At 42.0% G+C, this 19,226-nt stretch overlaps 1 protein-coding gene across 1 annotated transcript in view; it reads right to left on the reverse strand.

Moving 5' to 3' along the window:
• The window catches only part of PLEKHS1 (pleckstrin homology domain containing S1), a 60,337-nt gene that overhangs the window by 40,578 nt on the left and 533 nt on the right, over positions 1 to 19,226 (reverse strand). Inside the window, exons 2-6 of the mRNA XM_069239324.1 lie at positions 12,664 to 12,722; positions 8,942 to 9,027; positions 8,741 to 8,850; positions 6,132 to 6,266; positions 3,149 to 3,221 (exon numbers count right to left, since the gene is read on the reverse strand). Of these exons, the coding sequence (XP_069095425.1) occupies positions 3,149 to 3,221; positions 6,132 to 6,266; positions 8,741 to 8,850; positions 8,942 to 9,027; positions 12,664 to 12,703 (444 nt within the window). The 5' untranslated portion in view covers positions 12,704 to 12,722. The remainder of the gene's footprint in view (positions 1 to 3,148; positions 3,222 to 6,131; positions 6,267 to 8,740; positions 8,851 to 8,941; positions 9,028 to 12,663; positions 12,723 to 19,226) is intronic.

Here is a 19,226-nt window from a genome sequence, read left to right on the forward strand (position 1 = left end):
AATGGGAGTACATTTCAAGTTACCGATGAAACTAAGACAAGGAAGCCACTTTATTGAGGTGGGTTTTAAAGGATAAAGTTCTATGAAAAAAATACATAAGTATTTTTGTTCCCTGGTAGGGCAGAGACGTTGGTCATTAGGCAGCAGACCAGACAGAACGGGAAACACCTATATCCGCTACCTCAATCTTGTCAGCAGTGAGCTTCAGGAAGTTGTTGTTTATCCAACCTGTTGCTTCAGACAAGTACATCCAGGAGCTGCATGAGAGTGGGCATCAAATCTGAGGATCAATTATATGTCATCCATATAGCACATAAAAGAAAGATTAAAAAATCAATTTGGCCAAAGATGTTATGTACATGTTAAAAATCGTTGGGATCAGGGAGGGGAGCCACGAGGATGGAGAAATTCTTCTCGGCTGTGTCCAGTGAGAAAAGAGATCCATCCCAGAGCCCCATCTCAGATACCCACTACAAATAGTCTGTCTATCAATGGACAGTTAGAAACCATATAAAGTGTTGGAGGTCATCTACGAATCTCATTCTGTGCTGTGAGGAGGCTGATTGCTGGCCTGGAAGCAATCCAAGAGAATTTTAGTAACAATGAAAGAGGAGAGCTGAACTTTAACCTCCTTTTCTGCAAGCTTGGCAGGAAACACCAGAAAGGCAATAGGACAATAGTTGTTCTAAAACCTGTCATTCAGAGAAGTTTAAAAAAAATAGGGATAATACAGTAATGCTTCCATTCTCTGAGAACCAGAGCAGCTGATAAAGAGGAGATAATAATTTCCTGAAAACACACAACTAGAAGACTCATCAAGTAATGCAAGATTCCTTTTGGGCACGGGTCCTCAGGTGACCCTGATTGAAATTACTTATTGAATTGTAGTCCACAGTTAAATGAAATGGGTGCAAGTGGTTGAAATAAAGTGCCACCCTTTGGCAGAGAGGAACTACTCTTAGAAGTGGAACACATGGGAATCAGAGGTGAAAAGAAAATGACTCATACATATTTTTAATCCTGATTTTAAATAAGCAGTGGCAATGCCATTAGGCCTGGGTTTAAAGTAATGTTATATGGTAATGTGAAGAATTATAGGTAGATAGAATGGGAAAAGATATGGATTTTTGTGGCGGTAAAGAACTGTATAATAATACTGGTGTAGATTAAATGATTAGGTGACAGTTACACTGTCAAACAAGACTTAGACATTCATGTTGGTTAATACCTGCCCTCATCCCATCTGTGTTGCTTCCAGAGAAAAAAACACCACAAATAATAGTTATTTAAGACACCACTTTAATAGCTTTGCAGTGTCTTGTGTGACCCCAGAAGTCAAGCTCAGGTAGCTGGGATAAATAAACAAAATGATGACATTGGTTTGGAGGGCAAATATTTTTCTGTGAAAGTACACAATGTCCGTCAAATCAAAACATTCTCTTCTGGCTCCCAAAACATGAGCAAAGCCAAGGCCCCTCTCTAGTGATGCTCGCATAATTGTCTGCCGACAGCTGGTCTGTCAAGCCAGACCATAAAAACATCGAAAGATGACCTGTACCACTTCACATCCACTGGACATGCTCAGTAATGAATCAACTATAGGCTGCACTGAGGACTGAAAAGATATGCCATTTTTTAGAATTTATGTGGTAGGCAAAGTTTAGAAATTAAATGTGGAACAGAATCAAGCTTTGCAAACATACATATTTTTAAATGCAGAGGTTACAATTGGGGCTCAATATATTTTGAAGGGCTCCCAAATTTTCAAAGTAAGGGAACAAGACTATACAGGGACAAAGTGATTTGCTTTTCATTTCACTATTTGACGAAAAATAGAAAGGTCTGTGGTTAAGTCTCCTTATTTCACTGCTGGCAATTTAGGGATTTACCCAAGGCAAGAAGTGGATTTTACTTTGGACTCTGTTTGCTGCCTTTGGCTAGATTCATGCTATAGAAATATAATTTACATACACACATTGCATTTGGGAAGTCATTGAGCAGCTTATTTAGTCCAAATTATTTCTTGGCATTCCTGATAACTTTGGTACTGAATTTATAGTGGCACTTAAAAGACTACATTTACCAGAATGGAGGGAAAAACCTGGACTGCGTGCATGGAACGTGGTGAACATGAGAACTCTGCACTAAGCTGAGTAAAGACAGAATGGATAGACTGGTCTGACAAAATCAATAACAACGAGATTGTCTGGTTAAGCCTAGCCTTCCTGTCGGAAGCTTATTAGAACAAATAAACATGGCGTACAAGCTCTGATGTACAGGATAATACCCCAGTCGAACAATGTAAGTTCACCAGCAGAATTCAGAGTCCTTAACTGTTACAATTCTTAGCTTGAAGAAAGGTCTTTGACCACAGAACATTCTTGAGCAATGGTAACGTACTGGGTGTTCCTGTCTAGATGGTCCATCAACATACAAGCCTTGATCGAGTTTGGTATGGGTTTTCACTTATTTCCTTCCTTCCCTACCACTTTAATATCACATACTGTCAAAATGTGTTTTATGTAAAAGGAACCCTGATGGCATGCCTTGATAGGATTTATTAAAGGCATAAACACAACAGTGTGTCAGATACACATATGCAATTGTTTTCCCCACGTTTCTTCACATATGGCAAAAAGATGTAAACTAAGTGTTAACACACAGGCACTGGTTTACTATAAATGCTAAGGGCAGGGAGTGATTCTTGTGTGTGTGGAAAACAAACAAGCATTTACAATGCAATGGGTCTCACATTTGCTCGAGTTAGAGCTATTAACGTTGAAAAATCTTAACTGGACTTTTCTTGCCACAAATTGAAAATGAAAAGTAAAACAGTTCACATAAGTGAGCCGATTCAAAGTGCCATGGCTGCCATGAGCATGAGCGTGAAGGAGAGACACAAAGAGAAAAAGAAGTTTGCTCGCAGTCAAACATATCAGCAATCGTGCAATTATCCATGTAACAGGGTCAGCCTGCAAGGCGGTAACAAAACTGCCCCAAAGAGTGACAAACGTAAAGCATTTACCAATAATAACAAAGGCAAGCCCAGGAGCGAGTGAAAGTGATGGGCGTGCAGTCGGCATGGTTAAAAGCCCCACTACTTACAACAGGTGAAAGCACTTGCACGGTCTACCTAAAAATGGTGTACCTGTTGTTCAATGTCCTTCCACGTCTCATTCATTGCTCGCCGAATAGCCTCAAACCATTCCTGTATCTGATCTCTGTTGGAGGCAAAACAAGACAAATGTCAATGGAATTCGCTGAAAACGAATCATATGAAGAAGTAGAAGTTAACAGCTATCCTTAGTAAAACTAGAAGTATTTAAACAAAAGATCTTTGGATTTTCAGAACTGAAAAAAGTACTTATCTCAAACCCTTATATCATCACCTCAGTAACAGAAAAAGATCTCTGAGTTACATAAAGAGGACATAGTCAGAACATGCATGCTACTATTACTTTAAACCCTGAACTGATATCCTGATGCTCAGTGGCATAACACAAAATGATGCCCCCGCTGCAGAATGTGATGAGGGGCCCTGATGTCTCCAGATTGCACAGATCTTCATTGTTCTTGGGCTCAATGGGGGTCCCCTGAAGAATTAGGTTTCCCTTATGCTGCAAGGGCCTGCACTGCGCTCCTGCCATAGACACCTGGGTTTCTGTCTGCTAGGGGTATTAGATTAACAGTGCTGCTTTTGTATTTTTTTATGCTTGGGGGAGCAGAGTGGCTTTCCAAGCTTTTATATGTTTCTTATTCTGTGCCATTGCACACATTCTGCGGGGCATGCAATGGTATGGATTAAGCGCTGATGGGGCCCCTTCCAAAGCAAGAAACCCTGGAGGGACCCCCGCACCACAGGGAGTGTGGGAGCCTCTGTTAAACCCCTGCTGATTAATTTGCAAAAAAAATCCAGGGCCTTCATCAAGAGGCCACTGCAGCTTGCACCATCCATTGCCCCCTCCAGTACTGCCAGTGATAGCATCACAACGACGACTAACCACCACGCTCCTACAAGTGTGACAATTCAGACTATTATAAGCCCCTAAACCTATGAAAATGGTATGAGCAACGAGTATTAGTAATTCATAATGTATACTGAATTAATCTGTTGTTGTGCTTGTCTATAAATTAGACAAACAGTGCCACCACATAGCAGACTGTCCCAAGTGACTGTGTTGAAACTACCGGCTCAAACAAAGCACTGAGTTTGCAGAAAGATAACATATCTGATACAAGCTAAGAAACAGGCACCATAAGATTATAAATTAACTTTTTAGGTCTGACTCTTCAGACAGCTTTAGCTGTCTCACTGGACTATTATTCTTTAAAAAAAATCCATACCTGATATATACAGAGAGGGGCATTTCAGCAGCAGGCTTCATTCCTTTCTCTTGAGTGACAAAGCTGTTTCTATGTGTGCTTTTTAGAAAATGTTATTAAGTATATTAGCTTTAAAAAACTTCGATTGACTTTGCTTGTAATTCAGCTGCCCAGTTAGTTGCTATTTTATTTCCTGTCTCCTTTTTGTACTGTTACTGTTATAAAGTGTTGAAGTGACAGTAGCTATCTGTAATTTGAGTGCTCTCTTTGGGTGATGATTTCTTCTTGTTACCTTCAGAAAAAGTAAAGGCTTTTAAGAAGAAAAAAAACATTGCTAGTAAAACTGACACATCAGTGATTTTTCTTTTAATTTAGCATTTTTATTGCACGCATATGGTGGCTATATTTATTTGGTGGTTTGCTTTCTTTTCTTTTTTTTGTAGCATATGCTTGAAATAGGAAATGTTTAAAAAAAGAAACATAACCATTGCACCAACTTGCCAAGTCCAGGCTGGTTACTTTTGCCAATGCTTATTCGGAGAGGAACTCATTTACATGCCTAAATATCTGGAAGTCGCTCTAGTTTTTTTTACGTCTAAATAATTCCAAGCCTAGAATTTTGGACGTAAGTACTTTTATGTCCGTAAAAACATGTCAATAGTGCCAGGCTGCTGCCTTCCGTTTTTAAAATCGGAGATTACAAGACAGAGCAGCCAATTTGGATTCACAGGAGTCCTATCTGGAGACAAGCAACAATGGGAGACTAGAGAAAGCATTTAAAGCACACAAAGCTGCCAGTCTGCCATTATAGAAACACAGACGTTTTAAGGAATGGGCCACAGCCTTTCCATGGCTACCCTGATAGAACCAGCTCTGTTGTGCAGAGTCTTGCGCTGATGATGTTGAATAATTCTTAAAGATTGTTTTAAATGCTGTTTTCCTTAAATTTATTTTTAATGTGAGTGATATGTGAGAGTCCATTACAGGCATTTTGCGTAGAAATGTTATGCTTATGTTTTATGCAACATCCATCATAAAGTTGCTTTTAGATGAAAATAGGATATCACATATGAGAAGTAGGAGGGTGACATAGAGATTATTTGCAGTAATATTAATGAGCAGCCGCTGTGTTGCAATATTAAAAAACACATCACGACCCTTAAATATTAGATGCAAACACATTTAGAATTTGGATCAGTGTGCCAGTGCACTGCCAGTGACCTGGGAGGAGAGGGCATGAAAGAGCTGAAATTGGATCATAAACTTAAAGGTGTTCTAGACAAGGGCCCTCAAAATAGCCCACAAAATACCTTTGGCCCAGGACCCCCAAAATCCTTAAGATGTCCCTATATAGAAAGACTTCCCCGGCTCTACAGCTAGAATGGATTATCTGAGTGGGTTCCAGATTGCAGAGGTCTTTAACTTCATGAGTCCTATTTCTGAAGTGGTGGGCATTTGAGTGTTTAAATATGTCCACACTTAAATAAAATAAAATGGTTTCACACTGTTCATTGGTTAAGGAGTAAACAAAGCTACAGATAAAGGGATTTAGAGCTTTCGGTAGTCAAGGTTTATTTTCAATGTTAGGAAGAAAGTTGTTCTAAAGCCCCGCCAGTTACAGAGGTTTATATCGCAGAGCGGTGAAGCTACCAAAATCCCTCTTATCCTTCTGTTCTGTAGTGGGTGAATATACATGTTGCAGCAGGAAGTATGTAACTATGTTACTCTAAATCAGCCCATAAGGCGCCCAGAGCATAGGCAGATAGCAAGATATATTTGCTGAAAAACATTTTAATTCTAAGACTCACCCTTCATCTCCAATAAGGTAGTAGTCCCGTTGCTTCGTTGCGATGGAAATAACCTGCTCAGGGGGACATTTGAACATCTTCTGAACAGCCGCCATTTTATCCCGATTCTTAATCTCACGACACACACCTAGAACTCTGTTACACAGGATGTGAGGTGTACATGTTAAATATTTGCTTTTTGGATCAGTTCGAGCTACACAAATGCCACTTACACAAATACCACCTAGATTCATACATTTATGGCATGAAATCACCTACATGCTTCCCATGCTCTTCTGTGTTTGACTTGTCAGTGTGTCAGTGCGGTGGGGTGTAAGAATGATATACATTAATATCCTGCCCATAATATATATATATATATATATATATATATATATATATATATATATATATATATATATATATATATATATTATATGTCTGTTAGATTGAATAAAATAGCATTGCATGAGCTCCAAGCACACTACATTTGTATGGAAAAGAGAGTCAAATTCTACAATTAATAAATGAGGACAGCATACTATTCTTTGTTATGGATATTGTCACTGCATCCAGTCCATTGCCTTGCCAAACACTACCACGTCATTTATAGAAGGTGTTGCTTCGCTGGCTTGGATGTAACATGTTTCACCACCAGTGTTCCGTGGCTTTTTGATTACAAATTTGTAAGAGTGACATTCCCTGCCAGATCGTTCTAAATTTGCTCAAAAAGCTAGAACTTGTAGTCTCGGTTTTCAGTTTACATTGTAACTTTTGTGAAAGATGGTCTCCCTCTGTAAGTCACTCAGTGCATAGAAAACACAAGGCAAAACATAATATTCATAGCATAACAATGGAATCTCTAAATCCAGAATATACTTATTATGTCCCAAGGACCAAGGCAGCCTCAAGGGAGGACCTGGCCTGGCAGTTCAGGCTGGACTATTCCCATGGGGAGCAGGGTGAAGATTGATTTGCATATGGCTGGGTCCAAACTGGGGTGGCATAGTGAGCTAGAGAACGGTGGATTAAACCTAGATCTGTGACTGGGGTTAAGTGTTTGAAAAGTTTCCGCACTTTGTCAATCACCCTTTTGCGTTGCTAAAGTCGCCGTAAGTTGGCAGGATAAGCCCAGACTTAGGTCCCTTGCTTACTATGACAATGGATTCAAGTTCGCCTGGCTGATGAGGGGTGATACCATGAAACCAGTCCCAGGATGCTTTTTTTGGTCCAGGGAGGACCTGTCCTGGAAGTTCAGGCTGGACTGTTCCCATGGGAAGCAGGGTCAAGACTGATATGTATATGCCTGGGATGGCATGGTGAGCAAAAGAACGATGGATTAAAGCCAGATCTGTGACTGGGGTGAGTGTTTGAAAAGTTTAAATACTCTGTCCATTATCCTTGTTTGTTGTTAACTTAGTTGGGTTCACCATTGGCCCCAACTGTTCTGTTTTTCAAGTGGTGTCAGACTGGTCTGGTGGGAGATGACATGTCTGGCATTCAGCAGTGACCTGTTTTCTTCCAGGGTTAGAAGAATGCACACGCTGCAGGGGATGCTGGATTATACTTTGAAGCCAAACAAATGACTGCCCAGTGAAGCAGCAGCAACATTTGTGTTCTCAAAAATGCTATCAATTATGTTGAGCCACATCTAGGGTTTTGTATTTGTGCTTAGTTTTAGCCTTGCAACTCTTTTTGGTTTATTTCTCAATAGTGAGAGGGATGAAATAATTAATATTTTTTTCTTTCCTTAGCCTAGTGTGAAATGAGTTCAGTAGGACTACTTTTTTCAGCTCGTTGGCTTTCAACATCAAGTATGCCAATCTATTCCAACAAATTTGCTTCTCACTAGTGACCAGGTTGATGGAAGCCAGTTTTCAAAAGTGGTAGGGTGTGAAAGGTATTTTTGGAATACGAATGTCTGTCTTCTGTCTCCAGAAGATGTATCGATGTTCTGGAAGCGACCTCCTTAACAAAGTCACATAACATACCTGTGCTGTACTTGTTTCCTTTCCTCTGGGAGAGGTAAGGATGTTGTAAGCAAATGAGTGTTTGCTGGCCTAATTCACAGTTAAATCCAAATTTTTAGACTTGGGATGGCCAAGGTTATTGTGATTCAAGAGCCAGGAGTTTGGGGAGGTATAGCGTCCATGTTTGTTTGATTGGATCAAAGGTTTTGGCAAATGGCTACACCAGGGTGCACTCACAGATCAACAAGGATACCAAAGGAAGACCAACACATTCCTTCATAAAGTGTACAGGAAATTCATAAGAATAGTATGTGCCACTGCAGACAAAGCATATCACCCAAACAACATGGTACGAAAAGGTCAATGCTACTCTGCTGAGGTGTTATCCAGTCCCATTGCTACCATGGTCGTGTAATACACATGATGATCATTCACGTTTTTAATGGGTTTCAGAGCAGTTGTCACCACCGATTGAGTCCATGAGCTCAATTCGTGCAAAAGTGAAATTCACTGATGAACATCAAACATCATATTGCTGTCAGTTCCTCACTTCTCAAATACCCACAATGGCAGTTCATCAGCCAGCACAATGTCGCACTGGCATCTGACTTTAGGTACTTCACTCTGCACAGATAGAGCTGCCCAGTTGTGAATACTTACGCATCCAATTTGATCTCCCCCTTGAACGTGTTTTGAGATGAATAGTACTGAAGGGAGTAGGCATTCCTGCTCAACTTAATCAAGAGAAAATATCTTCTTTTCCAGGAGGACTGTGGGTAAAAGAAAGTCTTGAGTTTATAAGGAGCCACCATAAGGCGTGTTAAATGCTAACTCAGCAGTAACTTGGTGGATTCTCAGTACCTGTTTATAGAAAAGTTCGACCGGGGGCGATTTCATAAGGAATCCGTGTTTGATGACATCACCACTGTAAAAAGATGTACTGTCTCCTAAACAAAATGCAAAGTATGTGGTTAGGTAAAAAAAGATGGAAATTTAACTTCTTGCCCTTTTTGAACACCTATGGCCAGAATGATGTTGCATATCCATTACCCACTACCTACCTCTGGCAATTCTCCTTCCTAGATAATGCTCCACCCCACATCCCAATTCTTGGGCTTGCTTCACATTGTATGGTGTTCACTTTGGACACCTCCCATCACACCTCTTTTGGTACTTCCATGTATGATGCTCCACATGGCACTTCCCAAGTTTCCGGTCCTGTGACCTTTTCAAACCAAAGCCATTGATCCCATTGTGTATGTGGGGCTCCTCCTCATAGAATGCAGTGTGCCTCCATACCCCAATCACAATTGCTGAGACATGATCCAATTACACCACATGTTGTTCTTCAGGCACATAAACAAACCTATCACCAGTGCTGGAGGTCTCCCATAATGCTGTAGTCTCGGAGGTTATAACGCACAACATACATCCCAGTGTTTCTTAACCCTAACTTCTCAACTTCCTGGAAAGGCAGAGAGGAGTTGAGTGTGCTAAGGAAAAGAGTTATTTTCATGTTTTTTCAGAAGGAAGGCAGGCAGATTGTCAAGCACATCTCCAAGGGCCGGACCGCCCATGAGATATTGGACGCCCAACTTTATCAACATTAGCAAGTTTAAAAAACACACTTTTAGTAAGATGAATATGTAGCAAAAGCTTATTATAACGCATTGAGCGCAAATTCTACATAGATAATGGCCAATTTCAGCTTCTACTTTAGATTTTGACTACAGATAACAACCATTTCTTCACAGAGCGCCTATGCCACAGTGCATCTGTTTACGCTGTAAACAACTACTTTGCTATGACACTCATTGGACTACTGGCCAAAAGTGGAGCCTATGTGAGATTTCTGTTATCAATTGTATAGGCTCACCTAGAATGAGACTAACTCATCTTCAGTTCACAATTACTTTTACAGGCAGCATCTGGAAAGTCAGTCTCTCCACATGACTGTGCACCTCTGTGCGCAATAGTAACAAGTTGTGCATAAATATTACCCGATTACCTGAAATTACTTTTCTGTTTTGCATGATCTATGAGGTGTTGGCTTCAGGGTCTTCTTTGCTGTCAGACTGTCCTCATTCAGAGGGGGTGACTTTCAAACAGCCATGTTTATTTATGACAAGGCCACTAGGGAAGCTGGTAGCTATAGCCTTAAACCACCCTGAGTTGTAAGGTCTAGTGTCCTCCCTGTCATTTTCAGCATTGTGCCAAAAACAGGATTCAGTATGATCCATTGGGATGTAGACAAAGTGATTTCCCAATGATCACACAATGTTATCAAGTGGCAAAGCCAGGAGCCTGTCTCTCTTCCACATTTGACAACTGAATCCCCACAATCACGATTTGCCCACATGTCGTACCTGCATGCCAAGCCATCCTCAGAAAGACACAATGACAGAGCTGGAGTGCTACAGAAATCTCAAGAGTGACAGAGTTTTTATCTATGGAAGTAGGCAAGCTTCTTGTTCTCCTGTCTATGGTTCAATCAGTTAGATAATGGAATTTGGTAGTGAACAGACTAGTTGCACCACTTGTAGCCGGGGCAGTAAAGCAGCACAGAGGTAATGCAAGATTTATCCATGTACTGATGAATGAAATGTGGAAACACTTAACTCATCTTGTCTTGTAGAAAGTAAATATAATACCAGGAATGGAAGCATACCAGTGGAAAATAACTTCTAACCTCTTACTGATTTCTTGATGGATATACATTAGCTGTCTAAACCATTAGCACATATCGAGTTTTTGTCTTGTCAAAAAAATAACTTTGCTGAGGAAGTTAGGTGATGAAATGTTTGCTTTATAAGTTAGCAGAATATATTCCAAACTCAGATTCCCCAAAGCCGGTCACTTCCACCATGAGGGGCCAGTGCGAGGGGGAAAAGGGGAGCCTGCTATTATGCTAATAAGGTGCCACGCTGATATACATGAACACCAATTAATCGCACTCCTCCACAGAGTTCCAAAAACGCTTTATTGGCAACGTGTTTCAATCTACACGATCTTTTTCCATGCCATTTTTGACATTCGTGCCCGACTTTCCTTAAACATTGGAACTCTGTGGAGGAGTGTGATTCATTGGTGCTCATATATATCAGTGTGCCACCTTATATATATATGTATATATATATATACATATATATATATACATATATATTTTATTTTTTCAACCAAAGAAAAGTGGAGCTCTCACAAGTATTTTAAATCCAATATATTGCGCCACAGACGCTTTCCAGCAACATTTGCCTTTCTCAATGTGATTGCGCAGAAGAGAAACAGTCATCCGAGCAGTCTTTAAATAGATTCTTACGTGCTTAAGTGGAAAGACTAATGACGGACTCTCAGTTCACCTTAAAGCATTGCCATCAAGGTACCGCCATCATTCCATATGCTATACTTAATGTTGTGCTTTAGTAGAATTAACACTCCCAGTAAATGCGGGTCATCTCACTGTGGCAAGTTCTTTAGAGAGCCCAAAAAACAATGCTCTCCAATTTGCTCAGTAAATCTAGTTTTTCTTACTTTTAAAGTCTTATTACAACAGGATAAAACGTCCCTCATTTACCACAGATTGCCATTCAGCGGATATCACGTATCTCAAAGCGCCGATTTTGTGACCAGGGCTTTCACATTCTCGTAAAGTGTGTCATTGTGTCAGCAGGCGTGGCATTTCCTTTTGGCAAGCGGTGGCAATGCCGACAGTGAGTGATGGGTAACAGGAAGGAGCTGTGGTCCAATGCTGGTGGAGTCTGGCAGTAAAACAAAAGCTTGACAGGGAGAGGTGATGACGCAATGGACAGTGCTGGACATAGCTGGACAGTGCGGGAGCAACACAGAGATGAAGGAGACATATGGATGTGACGGGGGAAGCACCACAGAGGAAGAGGGGCCAAGCAAAAAAGCACAAGCACTCCTAAAAAGTGCTGATAGAAGAAAAAAAAGTATCTGTCAGCAGGGGAAGGATCTAATTCATCCAATCAAAATGATGGACAAGAAATTATACTCCAGAAGATGGATAAACACTAGAATAAGGAAAGCCCTTGAATAAGTAGAACGTAAATGAAATTGACAAGAACGTCAACCAATGATAGGCGATGGGTTTGCTGAAGGCAAACTGTAAATTTGGCGCTGTACAAAATAGGTCTTTTGATGTGTATGGGTCAAAACTCATAACAAAACTCATAATGTCAACTATAGTCACTATTGTCAAACAATGCTTCAATTAGTTCATATGCTTAAACGTGTCTAATAAATACTGACCTGAACTTAAAAAATTCATTTTCAATATACTAATTTTAACATTATGCCTTTCTATAAAGGAAGGAGTGCTTTTGGAAATTTTGTGAGAAAACAAACCATTACCGAAAACAAAATGTTGTCTATCTAGCAGCGGATATCACAAACACAAACAATCCTGAGATTCCTGGTGTGAGTGGCTATTCTTCTCTCTACCTGCCTTTCCGTGGCATCAGTCCACAGCGAAGCCCCTAAGTGTTCTTTGGCCAGGTTGGTTGCTTTCCCCGCCCTGTGTGTCTGGATACATTAATGCAGCAGCAGCATACTGAATGGTTACTTACTGACTAAGTCAGAGCTCCTTCTTCGACCATTGGAAAACATGGCGATTGGGTCCCCCCACCTGTTGGTTGATGAAAAGAGAAGGGTTAGTCACTCTACAGAAAACACAGGAGAACGTGCAAGCAGCAGACGAATTGTTGTATCAAAACTGAGCATGTGACTGGAAAGGTTTCATCTGAGGAGACCTTCAGATCCTGCTATGTCTTGCTATGGGCTGCATCTCGACCAGTTCTGGAGCTCTCATCTAGTGCATTGTGCTCAGTTCTGGAAGCCTCTAGCTGGGTAGCGTGTTCAGTTCAAGAGCCTAGGGCGATATGTGTATGACCACAGTATGTGTTATCAAGCTTTAAAACATCCTGGAGCCTGATCTCCGGCACGCTCTGATACAGCAATGTACAAGGCTGTGTGACTTTAACATATGAGTGATCCAGAATGTTGAAGCTGCCCTCTATGGCCATTTCGACTGTTCCTGCTTCTCTCATGTCCACAATTTACACATCACTAAAACATACTAGTGGAGGAACGCTCTGGAGCACTCTAAATTATACACCTTTCCATGGGGATGGAGTACAAATATTATGTAATGTTTTCCCCAACAACTGTACTAGCTGAACAGTGCTAAAAAAGACATTTGCAGACACACTGAGTGGGGAAAATGGGTCTTTTCGCCAGCTAGTGGTGCAAGAGTGAATGTGTAGTAGGTGGTCTGTGCAAACGTTTGGGCAAAGCATCCTGCAATGGTGTAAAGCTATATAACCTAGTCCCTGGAGTACAGGGCCCTGCTGTAGAAGCCTTGCTTAGAGTACTGTGCCCAATGCTGGACAGTCCCTTTAACACTGCAGATGGCTGGCTTGAAAGGACCACTGTGCGCGCTCTTTTTTTGGTCCCAAAAACACACATGATGCTCTTTCAAGACGGCCCATCTGACAGTGCCAGAATGGCCGACAGGTCTGTCCAGCACTGATAGTTTCCAGCCACGGAGGTGACGTGAAGCACGGTGTCCAGTTAGGGAGGTGTTAGTGAGGCGTTATTTGGACCACTGTGTTTGGTTATGGATGCCTCAACCGGAGGATGTGTAGGAGCCATAATGTCCATACTGGTGGGGAGCTCGGGAATAAAACTAGAGAATATGTTGTTTGCAGAGGGGGTGGGGGCTCCGTTGAGCAGCCTCCCAGCAGCAGTAGTGGAAGCAATAACAGCAAGTGTATTTGCAGACACAGAAGGGGTCCACTCAAAGCACCGCATGATGCAGGAACGAATGTAAAGTCGTCAGACTGGACCGGCCTGGTTTTTCCAGTCACTGTATTGCACGTTTCTGTGTGAGCCCGAGCTTTGGAGCTCACGGTCATTTCTGAACGACCAGCCGTGGAATATCTTGAAGCCACGTGCTAAGCAGGTTTGTCTGCCCCCTTTCCGAGGCCTTTCTGGTGTTGAGCAGAAAGTTCAAGGGCAAGTAAACTGATCTGGCTTAAGGTAAACAGTGCCTCAGAAGTGCGTCACAGGGAAATCAGGGGATTGGACTTGCGGCTCCTCTTAGCAGTGCCAGTGCAATAGGTGCGATTCTCCAGGCGGTCCCCCTTTGCCGCCCTACCCCCCACCAGACAAGAAATCACCCTTGTGTTTCTCTGTTTCATATTCCACGTAGGGGGCCCAGTCATGAAAAAGCGACAATCACCATCTTGGGAGGTGGGGACACAAGAAAATCTGGACGCCATTCAAATGGGTTCGTAGTCTGCAAAAACATTCTCTAAAAAATAATGGCAGTGTGCAGAATAGACAACAGGAACAGGTGCACTCCCCCACAGGGTATCAATGATGTCAGTCTATTGCGCACGACGAATAAAGTGGCTCATGTATCGGTGACGCACACATCTGATTCACACTCCCAGGAGCATATTTATGAGATGCTTTCCCTGCAAAATTTACCACAGCTTTGCATGGCCTCATAGATATGGAGCAAGACAAAGCAGCGCAAGTCCTGCGTTGAGTTACTCTGCACCAAGGACGTGCTCTGTGGACACTGTGGTGGGTTTTCCCAAATAACACCCATGGATTTTGATGCTGCCCCAGATTTACCTAATCAGTTAAAATGGTGCAGGGCTAAAACCTTACACCTCGCCAGAGCAGGTGTATAGAGGAGAAATAGTGTTATTTCTCTTCTTTTTTCCTCTTTCCATATGTGCTGCATTTTACAGCACCCAGAGAAAGAGAAAAACACCTCTCTGAATTATTTTTGTGCAAGGAGGTGTCTCTTCCTGCACAAAAACAATCCTGCATGCAACGGAGGCACCAATGCCCCATGGTGTAAAAGTGCCTGCATTGGCGCTATGCAGCCAATTGTGCGCCAGCCCAGGGGGAAAGGACAGAAATGCACCATATTACATTAATACGGTGCATTCCTACCCTTTCGCATTGGCGCAGGGCAGTGCCGCAAGAAGACTTGTGGCACTGCCCTATGTCAACTCCACATTAATTTGGGCCTTAGTGTCTCAGGCACGATGGGTAGAGAGGGCAGTCACCCTGCTTTGGGTGGCAATTAGTGGGTACGTAATTTGCACCCGCATTTAGTGGCCCCATCAGAAGGGGCTTCTGTGTAAGAAATCAGGCCACGGACGCAGCGTTTAAGAGTATGCTTGCAGACAGCCACTCCAAGAGAGCAAACTCCATATGCAACATCAGGGCCTAAGGTCACACGAATGTCAAGTGCCAGAGGGTGATTCAAACCAGGAGCGTGGGGGAGGATGGCGACAGAGCTGGACAGAGTGAGACAGACAGAGCAGTGCTGTTTGAGGTAAGGAAGGATTATTTTCTCCTAAACTACATATCCAGCAAGATATCCCATTAGTCCTCAGCCTCAATGTGAGATGTATTGTGATATTGCCCTGCCTAGTTATGTATGATTATTAATACCAGATTCTTCGACACTGCCTGAACATAATTTCATTCCCTAAATACATTTCACTAAGGTTGCAAAAATGGTGCAGTTCGTAGAGCCTAAGATATTGCTTCTAAATTTCTCCGTCCTCTCTATGGCAGCTAAATATGGTACTTTTGCAAAAAGCAAGTTTCATTCTTATACCTGAAGTTGTGCTGCAAATTGTTGCAGGCTAAAAACTAAGACTGGTTGCAGGTGTACTCACTGCAGCAAAGAATAAAGAGAAGGAAGGAATACAAGAATGAAAGTCAGATAGTAGTGGTAACTCGCTGGAGCATTCCATTCCATTATTTTTCACTCACTGTGCCATTCTAGACAAAATCCAACAGCACTATGCAAGTTAGTCTTGATACTGCTCCAATAGGATCAGTTCAGCCTGAACCGCCAGGCCAGGTCACCTTCCAATGGAAACAGAAGAAAATCCAGGCTGGTGTCAGGAGGTGTAACTAAGCACATTTTAAAACTCAGTGTCAACTCATTGTGTGACCTTATTTTTTTTTTTTAAGTAGTTAAATTTGTTTGTTTTTTTCCTTTTTTTTATAACAGCTGATCAATCACACGGTAATACTGGGAGCGCTTCCACTCACTGATCTCTCCGAAGCCTGAACTGAGACATAACTACCCACAGAAAATACTATGTGAATCGGCCTGGATAAATAGGAGTCATTCACATCTCAGAAAGGTGTGGAACACGTCTACTGACAGCTCTTTGCGACAGGCCCATTCCCCTACAGTTTGAAATGAGACGATTCTTCCCAACACTCTCTGCTTCCACTTCTGTTTGGAGTTTGAGTTGGATGGGAGTGTTTGAGGGAAGGGCCAAAAACTAAATGGAGTGTTGTTGGCATGAAGTCGTGTTTTTTTAATCCGGGTATGTATACACTTTGGAAATCTATGTACAGCACCTACACAATCGGACTAAGTACCAGTGACAGACCTTGCTTTGTTTGACTAATCCTGTTTCATTGCCCAGTTCTGACATCACTGCTTCGCCTAAATGTATAGTCACATTCATTTTAAAGGCTGCAGGCCCATTTCACTGCCTCACTTGTTCAATTTCCGGAAATAATTTTCAGAGGAAGAAGTGCTAATCATTACTTGATCAAGAAGCACCACTGAGCTCGGCAAACAAATTAAAATAGCAGAAGCATAAAATAGCTCCCGGCTTCTTTCCTCTGTGCAGCAGTGTTCTATGACACCTGTTTAAAAATATGTGGTATTCCAGTAGCAAACACCGAGGTACACACCAGTGCAGCAGGTGCAGTGATGTGTGAGGCTCACTGTCCCACCGTCCTCAGTATGGTTTTTAAATCCCGAGCTAATTATCAGTGGATCCAAGTCCCTTGTCTGCATGATGGCCCATGAATCATTTATTGCCCCACTGCAACTCACCCGAGGAAGAGAATACAAAGGAGAGTGCCAACCCCCCCATGTCATCACTGGTTCCTAAAAACACTCCTTGATTTGGATTTTACATCAATTTGCAGGCTAGCATTTTTTTGCCCATGTTTTAAGGAGGGTGAATTTCTAAGTCTTAGCATGCGTGCGATAAAGATGCACTCCGTACACGGCTGCTCGTTGTTTGAGCTATTAATTTAGGACATGATTATCTCGCCAAAGAGGTACCCACTTCCTGTAACCATGTTCGGTCTACAGCGTACACCGTGCAAAAGTAAGAAACCGTACTTTCAGAAACATAAAACACTGAGCCAAGTGACCGAGATGCAACCTTAAAATAGCCATACCTGTGCAGCTGGGGCATTAGCCCACTGACCGCCCCCCCCCCCCCCCCTCCCCGCTAGCAATGCCACATCTCTTGGTGTAGTGGGCCAGAACTTGGTGATCTCCGAAGGAGTAATCACAGCAAGCACGTTTTTTTTTTTTTTTTGTAAGAGGTATGTTTGCGATCCCTCTGAGCTGGTGAGGTTTCAATGTAATCAATATAACTCACTGGGCTGATCGCCCCCCTTAGCTGGTATCGCTGAGCAGTCCTCAGAACAGAAACTCACAATTTGGAAGGACTGACTCCGTCGTTAATTCTTCTAAAGTTCATACAATAGTACCCATTCACTTATCTAATAACAACGCCTGTTATTCAGAGACGACTCACTTTGCAAGACGTGATATATTAATTTTCTCTTTTGACTGCATTATGAGCCAGTAATAAAATGCCTTTCTGGGCTCCTCTGAGCTGCCCACAAGCTGAATTTGACTAAGGGTTGCTCTTTAGCCCTGAAAGGCGTGCACTTGAACTCCCCCCACTAGAAGACTATACTTGTCCTCTCAGAGCTACAGGCTGCGCGCTCGCGTGCACGGCACTCCTTCGGACGATTACCTGCCTGCACCCAGGCCCGGTGTTTGTGTACCCGGTGTCATGGTAATCCAGTGCTGAGCACCGAGGAAGTGCCCGCTGCTATCTCTGAAAATGTGACTCACGGCCATAAAATAAGCATTTACACAACACAGATTTTGCAACAGCTATCTCAGATTTGTTGTGCATAATAAATTGATTTTAAAGAACCGCTGCTGTGAATCTGGCACCCTGGAGGCATTTATTTTGCCAACGTAATGATATTTGTTTTATCAGCATCGAAAGAATGGGATGCCGAGTTGTCTTGAAAAGATTTGATCATCTGACCTGCAGGCGCAGAGAAATCACAACTGAACGTACTCACGCAAGATACTAAGGAATAGTCTTGGGGGCCTGCCCCGTCCGAGAAATATAGTGCATTGGGTTAATGTATGGAAATTGTGCAAAGATTTCGTGGAGACGGATGACGAGAAAGGATAAATGTACGACTCATCCTATACGTACGCTATAGCTGGACAATAAGAACTCTTTAGTACAGCGCCACGATTGCCCACCAAGCACTACTTAATGCACGTTATTGGCACATTTCACTTTCATATCCCTTCATTTTCACACTACATTTTATCTCTTTTATTTCTCTTAATCTCTGAATATGCTGTTTTTTAAAATAATTTTTTAAGCAAAGTGATCATTCAACTATCACCCAAAAGCAAGTTTAAAAGCAAATAATGCATAGGGGTACACCTATGTCGGACAAAGAAGTCTGGGACAGCTAGAGGTTCTCTTAGGAGGCGACATAAAATGTGTGATACTGCACTGAAATAAAATCAAGCATTGAACAGGAATCAAAAAAGTAAAAGTTGACAATGAAATGTCTTTTCACTAAGGGCCAGAAAAAAAGACAAGAAGACATCCAAAACCTGATGCAAGATTTAGGAAAGAACGAAAGGAGAATATATGGAAAAGAGAGAGAAACCTAACTAAAAAAGCGAGGAAGGAAAAAGTAAGAAATAATGAAAAGAAAGAAATAGGATGAGAGAATACTGGAAGGAGCTAAGGAGGGCAGAGTAACACAAAAAAACACAAAAACGGAAACTAAAAACTCTAAAAACTCATGCTAAGGATCTAATCCAGGTGTCTTCAAACTAAGGGGGTGGGGGGTTTAGGGAGTCCTCAAGTGATCCGGGATGCTGGGGGGGCACCACGATCTGGCCAAAAGAAGCATTATGCAGATAACAGAACTTTGTTTTAAACCGAAAAAAACATTTATTGCATTGTTAAAAAGGTAATAGAACATCACTGCAGTTTTTAAACAAGTC

Source organism: Pleurodeles waltl, chromosome 6 (assembly GCF_031143425.1).
Source record: "Pleurodeles waltl isolate 20211129_DDA chromosome 6, aPleWal1.hap1.20221129, whole genome shotgun sequence".
NCBI lineage: Eukaryota > Metazoa > Chordata > Amphibia > Caudata > Salamandridae > Pleurodeles > Pleurodeles waltl.